The following is a 21,042-nucleotide window of genomic DNA, read 5'->3' as shown; positions in this document are numbered from 1 at the left end:
AAATTCTGTGATTCTGTGGAGGAAGCACTGAGTGTGGCAAGGGCGCAAAATGTACTCTGGTTGGGGGACTTCAATGTCGATCACCGAGAGTGATTCGGTAGCACCACTGCTGACCGAGCTGGCTGAGTCCTAAATCACATAGCTGCTAGACTGAGTCTGCAGCAGGTCATAAGGGAACCAAAAAGAGGGAAAAACACACTTGATCTCATCCTTGCCAACCTGCTTGCCGCAGATGCATCTGTCCATGATAGTATCGGTAGGAGTGACCACCGCACAGTCATCGTGGAGACGAAGTCCTGCCTTCACATTGGGGATATCCTCCATCGTGCTGTGTGGCACTACCACCATGCTGAATGGGATAGATTTCGAACAGATCTAGCAACTCAAGACTGGGCATCCAGGAGGCACTGTGGGCCATCAGCAGCAGCAGAATTATACTTGAACACAATCTGTAACCTCATGGCCCGGCCTATCTCCCACTCTACCATTACCACCAACCCAGGGGATCAACCCTGGTTCAATGAAGAGTGCAGGAGGGCATGCCAGGAGCAGCACTGGGCATACCTAAAATTGAGGTGTCAACCTGGTGAAGCTATAACACAAGACTACTTGTGTGCCAAACAGCATAATCAGCAAGTGACAGACAGAGCTTAGTAATCCACAACCAACGGATCAGATCTAAGCCCTGCAGCCCTGCCACATTCAAACGTGAATGGTAGTGGACAATTAACAACTTATGGAGGAGCAGGCTTCACAAATATCCCCATCCTCAATGATGGAGGAGCCCAGCACATCAGTGCAAATGATAAGGCTGAAGCATTTGCAACAATCTTCAGCCAGAAGTGCTAAGTGGATGATCCATCTCGACCTCCTCCGGAGGTCCCCGGCATCACAGATCCAGTCTCCAGCCAATTCAATTCACTGTACATGATATCAAGAAACGGCTGAAGGCACTGAATACTGCAAAGGTTATGGGCCCTGACAAAATTCCAGCAATAGTACTGAAGACTTGTGCTTCAGAACTTGCTGCACCCTAGCCAAGCTGTTGCAGTACAGCTACAACACTGACGCCTACCCGGCCATGTGGAAAATTGCCCAGCTATGTCCTATCCTTAAAAAGCAGGACAAATCCAAACTGGCCAATTACTGCCCCATCAGTCTACTTTTGATCATCAGTAAAGTAATGGAAGGGGTCATCAACAGTACTATCAAGTGGACTTGCTTAGCAATAACCTGCTCAGTGACACCTAGTTTGGGTTCCACCAGGGCCACTCAGCTCCTGACCTCATTACAGCCTTGGTTCAAACATGAACAGAAGAGCTGAACTCCTGAGGTGAGGTGAGAGTGATTGCCCTTGACATCAGGGCAGCATTTGACCGAGCGTGGCATCAAGAAGCAAAACTGCAGTCAATGGGAATCGGAGGGAAAACTCTTTACTGATTGGAGTCATACCTAGCACAAAGGAAGATGGTTGTGGTTGTTGGAGGTCAGGCATCTCAGCTCCAGGATATCACTGCAGGAGTTCCTCAGGATAGTGTCCTCAGCCCAACCATCTCCAGCTGCTTCATCAATGACGCTCCTACCGTCTTAAGGTTGGAAGTGGGGATGTTCGCTGATGATTGCACAATGTTTAGCACCATTCGTGACTCCTCAGACACTGAAGCAGCGCATGTCCAAATGCAGCAAGACGTGGACAATATCAAGGCTTGGGCTGACAAGTGGCAATTAACATTTGCACCACACAAGTGTCAGGCGATGACCATCTCCAACGAGAGAAAGAATCCAACCATCACCCCTTGATGTTCAATGGCATTACCATCACTCAATTCCCCACTATCAACATCCTGGGAGTTACCATTGACCAGAAACTGAACTGGACTAGCCATATAAATACTGTGGCTACAAGAGCATGAGAGAGGCTAGGAATCGTACGATGAATAACTCACCTCCCGACTCACTAAAGCCTGTCCACCATCTACAAGGCACAAGTCAGGAGTGTGATGGAATACTCTCCACTTGCCTGCATGAGTGCAGCCCCCACAACACTCAAGAAGCTTGACACCATCCAGTACAAAATAGCTTGCTTGATTGGCACCACATCCACAGACATTCACTCCCTCCACCACCGATGCACAGTAGCAGCAGTGTGTACCATCTACAAGATGCACTGCAGGAATTCACCAAGTCTCCTTCGACAGCACCTTCCAAACCCATGACCACTATCATCTAGAAGAACAAGGGCAGCAGATAGATGGGAACACCACCACCTGGAAGGTCCCCTCCAAGTCACTCACCATCCTGACTTGGAAATATCTTGCCGTTCCTTCACTGTTACTGGGTCAAAGTCCTGGAACCCCCTTCCTAACAGTACTGTGGGTGTACCTACACCACATGGACTGCAGCGGTTCAAGAAGGCAGTTAACCACCATCTTCTCAAGGCCAACTAGGGATGGGCAATAAACGCTGGTCCAGCCAGCGAAGCCCATATCCCATGAATGAATAAAAAAGAACTGCTGCAAAGAAGACATTGCCCAGAAAGGCAAAAAGACTGCAGCCCCCAGGTTTAATGACACATCCCTCGATGCCTCTTGGTTGCAGTGGAGTCCTGCTGTGATGCCCTCTATCCCTGCCCTGGTCGCAGGGTGGGCAGCAACATCACCAATCTGGCTTGAGAGGCGGTGCCAGCAGTGGTCAGCACTAATGCCTTGCAAAAGAGGACGGCCATCCAGTGCTGCAGGGACTTCCCAGGTCCCGGGCAATTGGAGGACTGCTGGAGGCCAGAAATTTTCTGCGTCCGAGTCAGATGATGAGCCTCTGGACTCGGTCATGTCTCAGTTGCTGGAACTGCAAAGGCAAGCTGGGGAAATTCAGGAAGGAATGTCCGCTACACTCCCCTGATTGCAAGGCACTATGGAGGAGTCCATCTGCCTTCAGGCTGAGGTGATAGCACCAGCATAGCAATGCACCGTAGTCAACACTGGTAGGATGGAGGCCGCCATGGGGACCTTGGTCCAAGACATCGGTCCAGCACTGATGCGTGGGCTGAACTCCATTGCTGACGCCATAGTTGGCCCTCAACAGTGTGTATGTGAGAGGATGTGGGGCAGCTTGATCACACTCCAGCTTCCCCTTCTCATCAAGGAGTCAGCCAGGGGCCCTTGGGCACCCACAGGGAGGGGGATCAGCAGGTGCACACCACAGGCCCATCCACTCAGGTGACTCCAGGACTGTCCAGCCCATTCGAATCCCCAATTTCTCTGACCCCAGCAGCTCCACCTCCATAGGTTGAGGATAGTGCCAGGAAAGGAGGCCGGGTCTTGGCCCTCCAGAGGATGTCTGCCAAAGTTATCACAGGCAGGGCATAGCAGTCAACAGGCTGTCTGTACCTCTGCTGTAGATGTGTGGGGAGCACAAAGACATAGCAGCAGGGTTAGGAAGATTAAGAAGATGTAGTTCCACTGCCTGGGCTTGGCTGTTAAAGGGTGTAGCAGGTGACAACGATGTGTGACACCCTCTGTGGACTATACTGCAGGGCTCCACCACAGGTGAGGTACTTATGTTTCACCAAGGAGTTGGATACTGAACTTTGCCACACAAGGGCGAGGACGGGGGTGCCAGTAGCTGCCAAAGTCACTGTCACTCTCAATTTCTATGCCAGTGGATTCTTCCAGTCAGGAGCAGGTAACATTAGCAACATCTTGCAGCTCATTCACTATCCTTTGCTGCATCAGGGAAGTTAGATAAGCTCCAGTTGCCTGGGATGTCAACCCCACATCACAGTTGCTCCCAAGTCCCCACCTTTCAATCAAACTACTACATATCATTATAGTGCCCTCCTGGCTAAAATCCTGAAATAAAAGCAGGAAACGTGAGTACAGAAATGATCAAAGAACAGCTAAATATGTATGAAAATTACCAATCTTTTTCTTTATTCACGTCCGTCTTCACCCAAGAGAATGAGGATGAAGGTATCGAACTTGGGGAGAGAGACTGCAAGGTTCTTAAGCAAATTGATATAGGAAGTGACAAGGCATTGGAGGTGTTGGCAGGCTTAAAAGTGGACAAATCTCCAGGTCTGGATGATTTGTGTCCCAGACTGCTGAGGGAGGCAAGGGAGGAGATCGCAGGGGCTCTGACCCGAATTTTTTATTCCTCTCTGGCCATGGGGGAGGTGCCAGAGGACTGGAGAACAGCTAATATGGTTCTGCTATGTAAGAAGGGTTGTAGAGATAAGCCAGGGAACTACTGGTCAGTGAGTCTCACGTCAGTGGTAGGGAAACTATTGGAGAAAGTTCTGAAGGAGTGTATCTATCTCAACTTGGAGAGGTAAGGTTTGATCAGGGATTGTCAGCATGGCTTTGTCAGAGGGAGGTCATGCCTAACAAATTTGATTGAATTTTTTGAGGAGGTGACCAGGTGTGTAGATGAGGGTAGTGTAGTTGATGTAGATTATATGGATTTCAGCAAAGCCTTTGACAAGGTCCCACATGGGAGACTTATAAAGAAGGCAAATGCACATGGGGTACAGGGTAATTTGATAAGGTAGATTCAAAATTGGCTTAGTTGTAGGAGACAGAGGGTGATGACAGAGGATGCATTAGTGACTGGAAGCCGGTGTCCAGTGGCGTATCACAGGGATCTGTGCTGGGTCCCCTATTATTTGTCATTTATATAAACGACATAGATGACTATGTGGGGGTAGGATTAGTAAGTTTGCGGATGACACAAAGATTGGCTGGATGGTTAATAGTGAGGTTGAGTGTCTTGGGCTACAGGAAGATATAGACAGGATGGTCAAATGGGCAGATAAGTGGCAGATGGAATTTAACCCTGAAAAGTGTAAGGTGATACACTTTGAACACTTCCTTGTCAAATTACTTGTTACAATGAATGGCATGACACTAGGAAGTTCTGTGGAACAAAGGGACCTTGGCGTGTGTGTCCATAGATCTCTGAAGATAGAGGGGCATGTTAGTGGGGTGGTGAAAAAGGCATATGGGACACTTGCCTTTACCAATTGAGGCATAGATTACAAAAGTAGGGAGGTCATGTTGGAGTTGTATAGAACCTTGGTGAGGCCACAGCTGGAGTACTGTGTGCAGTTCTGGTCGCCACATTATAGGAAGGATGTGATTGCGCTGGAGGGGGTGCAGAAGAGATTCACCTGGGCTGCCTGGGATGAAACATTTAAGTTATGAAGAGAGGTTGGATAGACTTGGGTTGTTTTCGTTGGAGCAGAGAAGACTGAGGGGCGACCTGATCGAGGTGTACAAGATTATGAGGGGCATGGACAGGGTGGATAGGGAGCAGCTGTTCCCCTTAGTTGAAGGGTCAGTCACAAGGGGGCATAAGTTCAAGGTGAGGGGCAGGAGGTTTAGGGGGTATGTGACAAAAAACTTTTTTACCCAGAGGGTGGTGATGGTCTGGAATGCACTGCCTGGGAGGGTGGTGGAGGCGGGTCGCCTCACATCCTTTAAAAAGTACCTGGATGAGCACTTGACACGTCATAACATTGAAGGCTATGGGCCAAGTGCTGGTAAATGGGATTAGGTAGGTAGGTCAGGTGTTTCTCACATGTCAGTCCAGACTCGATGGGCCAAAGGGCCTCTTCTGCACTGTGATTCTTTCATGGAATGTGGGTGTTGCTGGCAAGGCCAGCATTTGTTGTCCATTTCCAATTGGCCTTGAACTGAATGACTTGCCATACCATTTCAGGGGGCTGTTAAGAGTCAGCTATATTGCTGTGGGTTTGGAGTCACATGTAGGCCAGACCAAGTAAGGATGGCAGATTCCCATCCCCAAAGAACATTAGTGAGCCAGATAGTTTTTAACAACAATCAGCAATGGTTTTATGATCACCATTACTGAAACTAGCTTTTCAACTCCAGATTATTAATTGAATTTAAATTCCATCAACTGCCATGATAGGATTTGAACCTTTGTCCCCAGGACATTAGCCTGGACTCTTAGAATACTAGTCCAGTGTCATAACCACCACTACGCCACCATCTCCCCTTGAGCCTAATCTACACCAGCAGTGAGCAAACAGCTACCAATATAAGTAGGAAGGAAGCATTCACTCCCAATGATTTTGGAAAGATTTTCAGCTCCTATCTTGTTTGGTTGATAACCTGAGTTGCATACCATTGGCAATAAGGTTTGTAACAGAAAAACACCATTAAGAAGTACATAATTTACATTAAACCTTCCCGCAGTGTGCTGACCCAGTGCTCCACCTGTGTCTATTTGGCAAGTACCTTTTAATCATATTGACTTTTTTGATTACTATTTCACAGGCTCTGAGCAGTTCATTGGTAGAATGCAAGATTTACGGTTCTATCAAACAGCTCTCTCAAACAGGTAAATACATCTCCGTAGTTTTTTTGAGTGCTGTCTTATCATTGGCATTAACATTTGATCAAAAATTTGAATTAATGAGATAAATGCAAAAAGCCATTTAAATGAAATTGCATGCTATTTGATTTATTTTACCTTCTGAATTTGTATTTGTTTTCTTTATTGTTGATTTTTATATGACAGAGAAATTCATGAAGTGTTTTCTGGTAAATTACCATTCATACACACCCAGACAAATTGTCGCTGCCCTGGGACTCATCCACGAGTCCATCCACTTGTACAAAGGTACTGCATTCCAAATGGTGCTCATGACACAACCAATGACCGGGTGCTTCGACTGAATTTGGATGGTCATCCATTCGATTACATCAATGATGAGGACATCGGAACATCATGGGTTTCCTCTGTGTTCACGGATTTAGCTCAATTGGATAATGGAGTCAGCATAACTGTTGATTTACAGAATGGGCAATATGAGGTAAATTGAGTAATGTTAGTTTGAAAAGATTATTTTAATTTTAAAACCATTAAAATGTTGAAATAATTGAATCTATGCAAGGAAACAATATTATGCTGAAACAGTGTATGTCAAATATACCCTAACCTGTTGGCTTTCATTATGCTGGAAGGAAAATAAAGTAAAAGATGGCTGATATGGTAAGTTTGCAAAATAAAATATTTCATCACTGACACAGATGTTATGTAAATCCTGATTCTGTAAAGTATTGGACAAGTACGTTTCCACGTATATATAATATATATTTCCATCTATATAGTATATATTACTCGGCAGACCTATGTAAGGTGGTAGCGGAGTGGAATACAGTCAGGAGAGAGTGGCCCTGGGAGTCCTCAACATTGACTCCAGGCTCCATATGGCCTCATGGCATCAGGTCAAACATGGGCAAGGAACCTCTTGTGGATCACCATCTGCTTCCATCCCTCAACTGATGAGTCAATATTTCTCCATATTGAGCCTCATTGGGAAGAAGCACTGAGGGTAGCAATGGCATAGGATGTACTATGCATGGGGGGATTCAATGTCCATCATCAAGAGTGGCTCTGCAGCATCACTACTGAATGAACTGGCTGAACCCTCAAAGACATTTCTGTCAGACTGGGCCTCCGGCAGGTGATGAGAAAACCAACCAGAGGGAAAAACCTACTTGACCTAGTCCTCACCAGTTGACCTGTCACAGATGCATCTGTCCATTGCAACATGGGTAGGAGTGACCATTGGACAGTCCTGGTTGAGATGAAGTCCCACCTTCACACTGAGGCCACCCTCCATAATGTTGTGTGGCACAACTACTTTGCAAATGAGATAGGTTCAGAACGGATCTAGCAGCCTAAAACTGGTCATCCTTGAGTGCACCTCCAACAACACTCAAGAAGTTTGACATCATTCAGGACAAAACAATACACTTGGTGAGCATCCCATCCACCGCTTTAAAAAATCACTCCCTCCACCACTGGTGCCCCAAGGCAGCAGTGTGTACCATCTACAAGATGCACTAAAGCAACTCGCCAAGACTTTTTTGACAGCACCTTTCAAATCCGCGACCTCTGCCAGCAAGAAGGATAAAGGCAGCAGGGGCATGGGAACACCACCACTTCCCAGTTTCCCTCCAAGTCACAGATCACCCCAATTTGTAATAGTATTGCTATTCTTTCATTGCCACTGGAACTCCTTCTCCAAAAGCACTGTGGCAGTACCTTCACCACACAAACTGCACCAGTACAAGAAGATGGTTCACTACAACTTTCTCAAGGGCAGTTAGGGATAGGCAACAAATGCTGACATTGCCAGAGATGCCTACATCATGTGAATAATTTTAAAAAAAAACTTGGTTAGACATTTTTAGTGAAATAAAGCATAGTTTGGCTGTCTTTACTTAAACTTTGGAATGCCTCCTGACAGATGCCAGCAAGTGTTACAAATTAAAGATGGCTATTCAGTGGAGCACAAGATAGTGAATTTGCTGTAGAACTATACAGCACCACTTTCATAAGAAGAGAAAGTCAGAAGGAAAATTAGAGTGTAAAACATGCTTGATTGCCTTGAGGTGACTAGAGGTCTGGTTACAAGACTAAAGAAGATAATGTTGTGATGTCACCTGTAGTTACATGATTGAGGAATGCAAATAGTAGTTGAGGAGATTCAGGCATCAGAATAAAAATGATAAGATTGCCTATGCTGATTACATATCTTGTTATATATTATTGCACTGAGATGAATTAGAATATGAGTTACTTTATCAGATACTTAACTTGGTTGAATGACTATAAATCTAATAAACATCAAATGGTGCTACTCTGTTCCTGTCCCCTTCCTCCACCTCAATAGGGAAGTTGACGTATGGGGAGGAGGCAGGCTAATGGCAATGACTCTCTAGGTTGGGAGTCCCTGTTCTTTGGCTTCAGTTGAGACCTGATGTACCTAAGCCAGCGAGGCGGGCCCCACCTGCAGATCCAGGCCTCCATCCTGGCCTGGATTTTGCAGGAGGAGGATGTGAATTTTTTTTGAAGAGGAACTTGAAAAAGCCTTCATTGTAGATGGGCTGTTAAAGGATAAATTCCTCCACTTTGTCAGGGGGAACCCACCGCCTTACAGTTGACCAGCTAAAGCTCATATTTCAAGATTTCTTGCTGGTGCTTTGCTCTGGTGCAGCTCCACAGCTCCACACCACTGAAGATCGGCTCCTTCAGACTTCTTTTCTTGACCCCACAGACAGCCAGGATCAAATGCCCATTGATTTTCTAGGTTCCTATCTATCCTGTCAAACTTAATTTGGGCAATAAAATACTTAATAATCTGAATTCTCTTTGACACATCAGATATGCCAAAATTTAAAACGTAAAAGGTCTAAAGATGACAAAATTGGTCTTCGTCTTTGCATTATTACATGGTCACTATACTGAATTGTACTCAAACGTAAAAGAGGTATTTGATGACTGAACTTCTTAGATTTTTATAAAAGCAAAATACTGCAGATGCTGGAAACCTGAAATAAAAACAGAAAATGCTGGAAAAACTCAGCAGCTCTGACAGCATCTTTGGAGAGAGAAACAGAGTTAACGTTTTGAGTCCATATGACTCTGAAGAAGAGTCACACGGACTCGAAACATTAACTCTGTTTCTCTCTCCACAGATACTGTCAAACCTGTTGGGCTTTTCCAGCATTTTCTATTTTTATTCTTAGATCTTTACCTCTATCAGAATGCGAAGGTGGTCTAATCCAAAACTAATGCCAGGAGAATGCTCCAAAGTATTCTGCTTAAAGCAGAAATGCATATATAGTAGACTGTATGGTTTGTCTAAGTTGTGAGGCAGTTCAGACATCTCCAGAATTGTAGATACATGTAATTTTTTAATAACATAACAGGCATGTGATTCAAATATGCTATGGAGTGATAGGCTGCTGGGTGATTTGTCTTGTGAATCTCTACCTGTTAAATTCCTTATCTTGCCTGTGACACAGGGGGAAGCACCAAGGAGAGAAGAAGCACTTTCTCATGACAAAATAGACCGCTTGTAACCATCTTTCTAGCAGGTAGTAAAAAGCACAATTGATGACTATGGCCAGGATTTTCCAGTCCCCCGGTCCCATCCGAAGTCAACAGACCTTTGGCTGGTCCATTGAATTTTCTGTCCTGCCCATGATGGCGGGACCGGAATGTCTCAGCGTAGGCTCATGAAGCTAAAACAGAGAATATATTGTTAAAAGCCAGTAATTAGATCAAATTCACATTTGAAGCTGGGTAATTGCAAAATAAACCTTCCACTATGACATAAAAGCTATAAGCTCTATTACCGCAAATTGTGAGCAGTTAAATGCTGCAAATGATGATGAACATAGAAGCTCTGAATTTCCATGGGATCAGTGGTGCATCCCTGGCTTAATTTGATTGGGAATATACTGTGTCTATCGGTAAATCAATGGTCACAAGCATAGCCTCTCATATTTTGGGGAGGCGAAGGCAAGGTCAAGGAAATTCCTGATGTGGGACTTCCCTTTCCCTCTGATGTTCTCATTGATATCATGGACTATGAGGCAGACAGAGCTGCCACTGCTCCATATATCTCCCCCTCTCTCCAGATTCCCTGCAGTCTTATTGCTGTTACAGCCCTGAGCTTTGTTCTTTTACATATTTCCCCTGGCCAGTCCAAACATATGCCTTCCATAAGACACACTTCTTGCTCCATTGGTCCCCTTACTCATCCACTCCTGATCACTCATCTACTCTTTCTATCCCCATTACAGATATTATTAATTGGTTCTTTTCTACTGACTGTCTCTTTCCCCTTTAACACTGTTATCAACAACCCCCTACTCAAAAAACCCACCTATGGCCCATCCATCCTGACTACTGCACTATCTCTGACCTCCCTTTCCTTTTTAAGGTCTTTGAAGGCATTGCCAACTCTCAGCATTGTGCCCATCTCCCCTGTAATTCCTTACTTAAATCCCTTCAGTCTGCTTGCCATAATGGTCTGTACCTGTGACTGTGGTGCATTATTCTTCCTTGTCCTCCTTACCTCCCTGCATCTTTAACATGATTGGCAATATCATCCTCTTCCACCTACTCTCCACCACTGTCGAACTACATGGCACTGCCCTGGTATGGTATTACTTCTGCTTACATGGACAAAACTAATGTCTATATTTCATATTTATGAAGATGATACTCAAATCTGTCTCACCACTAGATCTCTCAACCCATTGGGGCCCTTTGTATTATTTACCTGATATCCAGTCTTGTGGAGGAATTGTGAGGTTCATGGACCTGAATCTACCTTAACAGAAACGTACAGAGATTGTTTTTATTTAATCACTATTAAATAAGAAAGCCAACTAGACCTGTTCTGGAGTCTTCAGTTGTCCCAGTTGGGTAGATCAACTGGCACTAAAAATCTGATGAACCTTTAGACACTTTCTTTCTGTTAGATTAGGACATGTCTGTGTCAGCTGACTGTGGTACAGGAGCTTGGTATAACTAAGTTCTTATTTGCTTTGGGCCCACACTTTTTCGTGATCTTCAGATTGATCCCTGAGGCCTGCCTATGCCCCTTATTGTTCATGGTTGATTTAAAGTTTCTTAGGGTTATCTCATGGTGTCTTTATTTGTTGCTGCTGTTCAGTAGCTCCTTATCTCAAAACCATACTTAGAATCATAGAATGGTTTAAGCATTCTGGTCAGTTCCTCTGATTCCATAGCTTGCCAAGAATGTTGTCTTTGGTTCAGCAGCTGCTTTTGTCATGACTGATCTTGTCTGTTAATGTTATCTTCCTGTTTCTCAGTTTGCAGTTAATATGGTTTAGATATCATTAAAGTTGTTCTCATTGGTAGAGATTTTTGAAACAGATTTTTCCTTCATTTGGATGAATTATTACTTCTTTCATTTGAATATTGTAAAGCCTAACACCATTGTTTTTGGTTTCTGCTACCTTGCCACTAATGAATTTCCCCCTTTGGGAATACGAGGCCCTAATATATGACAGAATAGGGAATGATCAAGGTGACTGTGCATGGTAAAATCCTCTTCAACAGTTAGTATCCTTAGGTGGTATTCCTGTGTATTATGACAAAAATTTGTGTGTTCATATGGATGATAATTTCATTCAGACAAACACAGGAAGATGTTACCAACAATAGGAAATGTAACATTTTCTTGTTGACAATTAGAAGAACAGGCAAAAATATGTTACCACAATAATCATTGCCCCTGAAAATCAAAGGAAATCCCTAAACCCAGCTCTGACCCTGACATCATTGACCTTGCTCCATGACCCCTTACAAGTCCAGCTGGCAAATCCCAAGCATCAGGGGTCTAGGGCAACTGGAAATATGGGGCCCTTCAATTTTTTATGTCAGTTAATTTTTATGATAAGATATTTTTATTGAATATAACATCACCGTCAACACTGTTCTAAACTTCAGTAGCATTAAAATGTATGCTCACAAAATTAATTAAAATCTTGTTTCTTTCCCTTTTACATTGTTTGTAGGTCTTCTATATTATTTTGCAATTTAGTAACCCTCAGCCAGAAGTTGTTAAAATTCAAAGGAAAAAGACCAGAGACTCTGAGTGGCTAGATTGGCAGTATTTTGCTCGAGACTGTGCAAGTATATTTGGAATGGCCAATAATGGCCTCCTGGAACATCCAGATACAGTGAATTGCCTTCAGTTTCCTCGGTATGTTTATATTCTTTACAGGGCAAGAATATTAGGTGCCCTAGGTGAACTTTCAGCCTTGTGCCCCCACTCCAATAAGTAACTTTGTAAAATAAATATTGTGCATTAGTATGAATAAAAATGCTGTATTTATAATTACAGATTTATGTCACATGTAAACAGATTATTATGATATTGATTGTACATTTTCATTGTTCTACACTTTTCACAGGGACATGTATTAGAAGAAATGCACCTTAAATGGCTGACATGTTGTAATACGATGTGCTCCTGCAATAGTTACTAGATTTTATGCACAATTTACACAATCAATAATCATTATGATAGAGTTGGCTAGATTAAATTACATTCTTTGATATTATTTACTGGTTAGCAGTTTTGGAATAGTCATGTAGATGTACAAATTTGTAAAACTGTCACCTAAACAGAGTGAGGAATATAATACATAGAAATCTATATGTATGTGATTGTATCTGGATTATATCAGTATATTTAGACCTTTCATTCCCACTGCTGAGGCCTGTTTATTTACTTATGCAGTTTCACGAATAGTTCATTAAGTTTTTTGCACCCCCCCCACCACTGCCCCCCCCCCCCCCACCTAAATTTTGCCGCTTTATGGAACCACCTAGTTTGCCAAGTGGTTGCACATGCCCTGACTCTTTGAAATCACAAATGAGAATTGTATTTTCAGATCGCAGTGTAATTATTGTATCTGTCTATTTAGCAGCATTCCATAAAAGGCTTTTATTGAACTTAACCCATGGCTGAATTTGCATGATAATTTTGAGGATTTGTCTGCTTTCACCTTATAAAACAATCAGTAAAATTATTTATAAAATTATATTTTATGTTGTAATCTGTTCATCATTTGGCTTCTTATAATTTAATTTCAAAACACTAAACCATTTTCTGTTCATCTATATATTACTTATTCAATTTTATGTCATAATGGAATGCTTATCTATTGTAAAACTCCACAATTAGCCACAAACTAAGCTAAATATAATATAACACACAAATTATTTCATATCTAGTTTATCTGTGAATTATGGGATGATTATTCCATGAATACATTAGCACATCAAAAGTGCAGACTATTGACTATTTTAAAATCTTTTTTCATTTTTTTTTTCAACATTTCTACAACCCTCTTTCTCACTAGTATATTTAACCTCTATCCTGTACTTCTGTCTGTTCTCATTTTCCTTGATTTCCTTTTTATTTCAATTTTAGCCATGTTCCTACCCTTTTCCATTTATTTTATAAGCCTGCTTAATGTCATTGCCTACTTAAATAAATTGGCTGATAAATTGGGTGTGATAATAAGAAGGTTGTATTGCAGTACAGATATAAAAGAAGATACAGGGCCACAGAACACTTCTTCATTAACAGTGCTCATTGAATACAGTGGAAAGCTGTGAACGAGCTGTAATGTTTATTTTGATATAACAAAGGAAGACAAATAGGCCATTTAGCTCCTTGAGCCTGCTCCACCATTCAGATCTGCAACCTAACTGTATATACCCGCTTTTGCTCCATATTCCTTAATACCTTTGATTAATAAAAATATATCAGTCTCAGATTCAAGAATTAACAATTGATCTAGCATCATTTGTATTTTGCACAAGCAATGTAGACGTGTGGAAGTGCATTCTAATTTCACACCTGACACGTTTGGCCCTGATGTTTAGACTATGCCCCTAGTCCTAGGCTGCCGAACCAGTGGAAATATTTTCTCTTTATCTGCTACATGTTCCAAGGTTCTATGATGCTGCACTGCTCACCTTGCTGAAGAAAGTGAAGAGGAAGAGAGATGTAATCTATCCACAGGAGGCCCTCCAGACAAACTTTGCAAAGACAAGTGGCAGACAATACCAGGAATGATGCCCTGAAGACCTGGATGCAGTGCTGCAAAAAGTTCAATGACCTCACAGGAGTGATCAAGGTCAATGGATGTAACTTCAAATGCCATATCGCACCAACTACTCACACACCACCTCAACGTACCATCTCCTTATCACTTACCTACCATCAATCTCCATCAATCATGGCTCACAGCTAACATTCATAGCTTCAACTCACTCGCACACACTTAGCACTGCGCCAAGCCTCATATAGTGACACTGGATATGAGTGGCTTGCAGCAAGGGCAGGGGCCAAGGGTACTGCAGGTGTAGCTCACCGGAGGATGAGATTGCACAGATCTTCTGCTGCAGGTGACTCTGAAGAGCACTTCAGTGGGGTAAGTTACAGCAGAAGGCTGATAGATATGCATAATGTAGTGTTGGCGCACTGGCAGACCTGCCAGAAAAATCTGGGCTGTTTATTTTTGGATGGCAGGGGTTTCCTACCCTGCCAGCTGAAGATTTGGCAGGGGATCACTGATCATGGCAGCCCCGCAGTTATTTATCACTCTGAAGACTGTTAATTGGCTGGAGACAGGTCTTCCGCCCCTCACTCGGGCAGGGGGGTTCTCGTGGTAGGGAGGTGAGGTGAGGTCCCGGGGAAGAATGGCGAGGGTTCTTGATGGAGAGGCTGGGTGAGTTAGTGGGAGCACCCATGGTGGGTGGGGGGGGCACAGGGCACAGACCTTGGAGAATGTGCACAGGGCGCCCTAGAAGGAGGCAATGCCCCCCACCACCCCCTCCCTGCCTGAGCCTTGCCCTCCCACCTAGAAGGAAAAAACAGTTCAGACCAGTATTCTTATTTCCCAGTTTTTACTGTTTTTTTCAATCTGGGCACCTCTGAACCCCTCCTGTCAGCCTCAAAATTGATGCCCTGCCCCCACCCCCCCCAACGTAAAATTATGGGCAGGTCAGCGGCGGCCAGGAGGGCAGTGGGAGGGCCACTCGGGGAATTTTAAAAGTGCCCCCCTCCTATGGGGTCTGTAAAATTCTAGCCCCTGCGTGCAATGTCAAGAGCAGCATGGAGGACTCCAGCACCAACTTGACACAGGTCTTTGCACAGAGCTTGGAGCCAATCCATTCTAGCATGAACTGGTGGGCCGACTCCATTTAGCACACTGGCTGACCGAACCATGATTAAGAGTGTGATGTCTCAGCTCCCATTACAGCAGAAGCATCTGAATACTGCAATGGAAGCTGCTCCTATAATGCCAGGTCATCATGGCTGTGGATACCAATGTTCAAAAGGGCCTGCATAATTAAAGCAGACCTCTGGGATTGTACTGGAATTGCTGAAGCAATGTTCTGGAGGAGCAGTAGCACGAATCTGCTGTCCTCTCTCAGGACGACGGAAAAGGACATGTATCATACTTTTGCCTTCACTGAAATCTGCCCCAGCTGCAGCCTTAGAGTAGGCCTAGGATGGCATTGCCAGTGATTATGAAGGTGATTGTGGCCACAAACATTTTTGTGTCAGGCTCTTTTCAAGCTGAAGCAGGTGATGTATACAACATTTAGTGGTTTACCATGCACTCATGCATAAAGATCATCATTGGGGATCCAAATTCTAACAGAACTGAATGTATTTCATTCTCTCTGGCCAGAAAGAAGTGGACAGGGTAAGCACATGGTTTTGCGAGGCTTCCTCATGGGTGTCACTTACTATGAGCATATCACTTCATGAGCTCTACTTGTCAACTGAGATGTACATCAAACGAAAGGGATTCCACTCATTCAACCTCCAATAGATGTTCAGCCATCCACAGTGTATCATGCAGGTCAATTCCCAGCAGCATTCATAATGCCTTCATTCTATGGCATTCTATATGCATTTGAGCCTCCACAACAAACCAAAGTGTGGCTACTGGGTGACATGGGCTATTCTTTGATGACATGGAGGAGGACAGGAAAGTTTGAGAGGAGGACCCCAAGCCAGGCAGTCAGCAGCACCTAGAGATGAGTGCGAGAGGAGAACCCTGGGACAGGCAGTCAGCAGCACTTAGAGGACAGTGTGAGAGGAGGACCTGTTTCTACCCGTTAGATCCAACGTGTGACATCAAAGGAAAACAGGTAGGTGATTGGTGGGTATCTCTTCTGTGTCTCATTTGGTGTGCCAAGTGGTTTAAATCAGGAGACGTTATTACAACTGACAAGGACAGTTAAGAAATTCACTTATAAAATATTTAACATCCTAATTAATTAATTAAATAGAATAGAGATGGCTGAGCAGGCGATGTGTTGTGTTGCAGCTGCAGTATGTGGAGACTGGTGGACGCCGGTGCAATCCACGGTGACCACATTTGCAGCAAGTGTTGGCTGCTCGAGGAATTTTGGCTCAGAGCTGATGAGCTGGATTCCGAGCTGCGGATACTGCAAGACATCAGGGAGGGGGAGAGTTACCTAGACAGTGTGTTTCAGGAGGCAGTCATACCCCGTAGATTAATTACATCAAATTTGGAACATGGTCAGGGACAGGAGGGTGTGACTGCGAGTGAGGCAGGTAAGGGGATCCAGAATTTAGCTTTGGAGGAGCCTCAGCTAGTGCTCTTGTCCAAGGTACGAGGTTCTTGCTCCCCATGTGGACGAGGGCACAGACTGCAGGGAGGATGAATGAACTGACCACAGCACCATGGTACAGAGCCACATTCAAGTGGGGGGAGAAAAGAGAAATGTAGTAGGAATAGGGGATAGCATATTTAGGGGAATAGATACTGTTCTCTGCAGCAAAGACAGAGTCCCGAAGGCTGTGTTGCCCACCTGGTGCCTAGGTTAAGGACATCTCTAATAAGCTGGTGAGGAACTTGGAGTGGGAGGGAAGGATCCAGTTGTTGTGGCCCATGTAGATACCAGTGACATAGGTAGGACTAGAAAAGAGGTTCTGCTGAGGGACTGTGAGCAGCTCGGGGCTAAATTAAAAAGCAGAACCTCAAAGATAATAATCTCCGGATTACTACCTGAGCCACGTGTAAATTGGCGTAGTGTAAATAAGAGAGAGGTATATGCGTGGCTCAAAGGTTGGTGTGGGAGAAATGGGTTCCAATTCATGGGGCAGTGACACCAATAATGGGGAAGGAGAAAGCTGTTCCGTTGGGACAGGCTTCATCGTATAACTAGGGTTGTAGATAGGACTTTAAACTAATTAGTGGGGAGGAGGGTTCAATTGAAGGGAAGTTTAAAAAATCAAAAAGAAACGAGAGCAGAGGTGCAGGGTAATGAAGAGGTGACCGATAATCAGGATAGATAATAAAGAAAGGTATCAGTGCGGCGGTGAGTAGGGATATAGGTGCAATAGATCGTGAATCAGTTTGGGTTGAAATAAGGAATAGCAGTGGAAAGAAGTCACGGGTCGGAGTCATCTATAGGCCCCCAAAGAGTTGCCTCACTGTAGGACAAAGTATAAATCGGGAAATAATGGAGCTGGGTAAGAAGGGCGCTACAATTATCATGGGTTATTTTAATCTGCATATTGACTGGACAAATCAGATTGGCAGGGGTAACATGGAAGGCAAATTTGTGAAGTGCATCAGGGATTGTTTCTTAGAACAATACATTGCAGAACCTACCCGGGAACAGGCTATTTTAGATCTGGTAATATGTAATGAGGTGGGCTTAATAAGAGATATCATAGTTAAGAGATATCATAGGGGGTAGCAGTCACAACATGATAGAATTTCATATTCAGCTTGAGGGCGAGCAACTCGGGTCTCAAACAAGTGCCCTCAACTTAAAAAGGACAATTACAGCAGTATGAAGAAAGAGTTGTCTAAAGCGGGCTGGGAAAATAGACTAAGGGGAAGGTCAGTGGATTAGCAGTGGCAGACGTTTAAGCAGATATTTCATAATGTTCAGCAAAAATTTATCCCGGTCAAAAAGAAGGATGAACCACCCGTGGTTAACAAAGGTGGTCGAGGAGAGTATCTAATCAAAAACTAAGCATACAAAGCGGAGAAATATAGTGGTAGGCCAGAGGAATGGGAATTTTTTAGGAACCAGCAGTGGATGAATAAAAAGCTACTAAAGAGGGAGAAAATTGATTATGAAAGTAAATTGGCAAGAACTATAAAAACAAACAGCAAGAGCTTCTACAGGTATATAAAAAGAGAGTGGCTAAAGTAAGCATGGGGCCCTTGGCAAATGCTACTGGAGAATTGGTAACGGGAAACAGGAAAATGGCAGATAATTTAAACCAATATTTTGCAGTGGTTCACAGTGGAGGATATTATAAACATCCCAAAGACACCAGATAAGCAAGAAGCCAGTGGGAGGGAAGATCTTGTAACAGTCTCTAGCACGAGGGACAAAGTATTTAACAAACTAATGGGACTAAAAGCAGACAAGTCGGCAGGACTTGATGGCCTGCATCCAAGGGTTTTAAAGGAAGTGGCTGCAGAGATAGTGGTCTTGTCACAGGGTGTTGGTGAAGGCGCATCTGGAGTAGTGTGTACAGTTTTGGTTCCCGTATTTACAATAGGATATACCGGCATTGGAGGCAGTTAAAAGAGATTCACTAGGCTGATTCCTGGGCTGAAGGGGTTGACTTATCAAGAATGGCTAAATAGATTAGGCCTTTATTCATTAGAGCTTAGAAGAATGAGGGGTGATCCTATTGAAATATACAAGATCCTGAGGGGGCTTGACAGGGTAGACGTTGAGAAGATCTTCCACTAGTGGGGGAATTTTGAACCAGGTGACATAGGGCAGAATTTTCTGCCTGTCAGGCAGGCAGGCCTGACCCAATCTCTGGCGGGTTGGGGGTCGATCCCCGCCAGCGAAGCGGGCCACACCGCCATTTTACATGGGCGGGCCAGTTAAGGCCCGCCCAGCGTGATGTCCGGCGGGAAGTGCGCTTCCTGTGCGAACGGGGTGGGGATTCCCTAAAAGCGAGAGTGGGCTCTTTCGCGCATGCACGAAAGAGCGCACATCTCCCTTTGGCTAAGTGCAGCCTCAGGGAGATCGCTTCCACTTTGAAAAATATTAAAAATAGAAAAAAAAATTTCCCTAACATGTCTCCCTCATGTGACATGTTCATAATTTACAGAATAACTTTATTAAAATGTTTAGAACCCTGCATGAAACCTCATCCCGCCGCTGGATGAGGTTTCATGTTTTCTCTATTTGCCGCCAGGGCTCCTGGCCTGCCAGCCAACGTTAAGGTTGGATGGGCAGGTCCTTTAATTGTTTAAATGATTCTGTCAATGGCCTCAATTGGTCATTGACAGGTTGGCGGGCCCCCAGCTGATTTTGCTGCTCCCCCGCCTTCCTGAAAATTTAAATGGGCCGGATGACGTCGGGGGTTCTGCCCGATGTCATCCCGCGTTATTTTACGCATTGGCGAGCGGGCCCCGCCCCCTGCTCGCCGACGGCAAAATTCTGTCCATAGTTGCAGAATAAGGGGACACTCATTTAAAACTGACATGCGAAGGAATCTCTTCTCACAGATGGTAGTGAATATCTGGAATTCCGTACCCCAGAGTGTTGTGGAGGCTAGATCACTGAAGGTATTTAAAGAGGAGGTAGATAGATTTTTGAAATATCAGGCAGATGAGGGCTATGAGGAGCTGGCACGAAAGAGCAGTTGAGGCCTGGGGCAGATCAGCCACGATCTTATTGAATGGCGGGGCAGGCTTGAGGAGCCGAATGGCCTACTCCTGCTCCTATTTCTTATGTTCTTATGGCTTATAACTCCAGTGCATAATGCATGCACATGTGTGTAGCATGCAGATGGTGAGAGCCACGCTACCCCACACAATGTAATAGAACCGATTATTGGAATGTTGAAACAATGCTTCTGCTGCTTGGACTGCTCAGGAGGAGGCTGCTAGTACTCAGCACAGTGGGTCTTAACATTTGTGGTGGTCTGCTGTGTGCAGTTCAAACTTGCCATCAGCTATATAGTGAGCAGCTGAGGAGGAAGAAGAGGGAAAGGAAGGAAAGAGGCAAGATAGATACCCCATTGCTGGCCAGTTTGCCATGAACAACTCATTCAACCTCAATACCAGCTAGCACAACCCCAAATCCCCATTCACCACACCTTATCTTCTGCCACTGGCCATCACAGTGTCTACTTGGCTGCAATGCAAAAAAGTAAAATCCACCATAAAATAAATATTCCAAACCAAATTTATAAATTAAACTATGCCATGGTGCATGCAAATATCAACAAATCAGCCTTGGGCATTCACTTAGTCTCTATCTTCTGTGCATCAGAGTACAGTATTGCAGATACTGGAAATCTGATTGACAAGGATCTCACAATCTCGGAGCCGAAAAGGCCACCCTGCAGTATAAAGCACAGGGGATGTGGAGGGCAGTTTTTGACCCACTCAATACTGTTACTCAGGTTCTTTTCATCTGGTTGCAAATTAGAAAGAAATCTGCTCGTAGCTGGAACAAGGCAAAGGTGAGTGTTCTACTCACCTTTGCATGTTTTTGTGGAACTCATCAAGTATGGGATAAGTCTAAGTTTGGATCCTCTCCATTCTCTGGGTGGTATCATTTGGCAACTGTGCTTAATGATTGTGCTTTTGCACATGCTTTTTTCTAAGCTGGTGTCAGTTTGAGTATCAGCCATGTGACTAA

The 21,042-nt window shown here is 44.2% G+C and overlaps 1 protein-coding gene across 1 annotated transcript in view; it reads left to right on the top strand.

Moving 5' to 3' along the window:
- ush2a (Usher syndrome 2A (autosomal recessive, mild)) overlaps positions 1-21,042 on the top strand; it is a 1,183,552-nt gene that overhangs the window by 119,357 nt on the left and 1,043,153 nt on the right. The window contains exons 5-7 of the mRNA XM_078556364.1: positions 6,297-6,360; positions 6,541-6,835; positions 12,369-12,556. Coding sequence (XP_078412490.1) covers positions 6,297-6,360; positions 6,541-6,835; positions 12,369-12,556 — 547 coding nt within the window. The remainder of the gene's footprint in view (positions 1-6,296; positions 6,361-6,540; positions 6,836-12,368; positions 12,557-21,042) is intronic.

The sequence above is a fragment of the Cetorhinus maximus genome, chromosome 14 (genome assembly GCF_964194155.1).
Source record: "Cetorhinus maximus chromosome 14, sCetMax3.hap1.1, whole genome shotgun sequence".
Lineage (NCBI taxonomy): Eukaryota > Metazoa > Chordata > Chondrichthyes > Lamniformes > Cetorhinidae > Cetorhinus > Cetorhinus maximus.
Note: the sequence above shows the minus strand (reverse complement) of the source record. Positions and strands in the feature narration are given on the sequence as shown.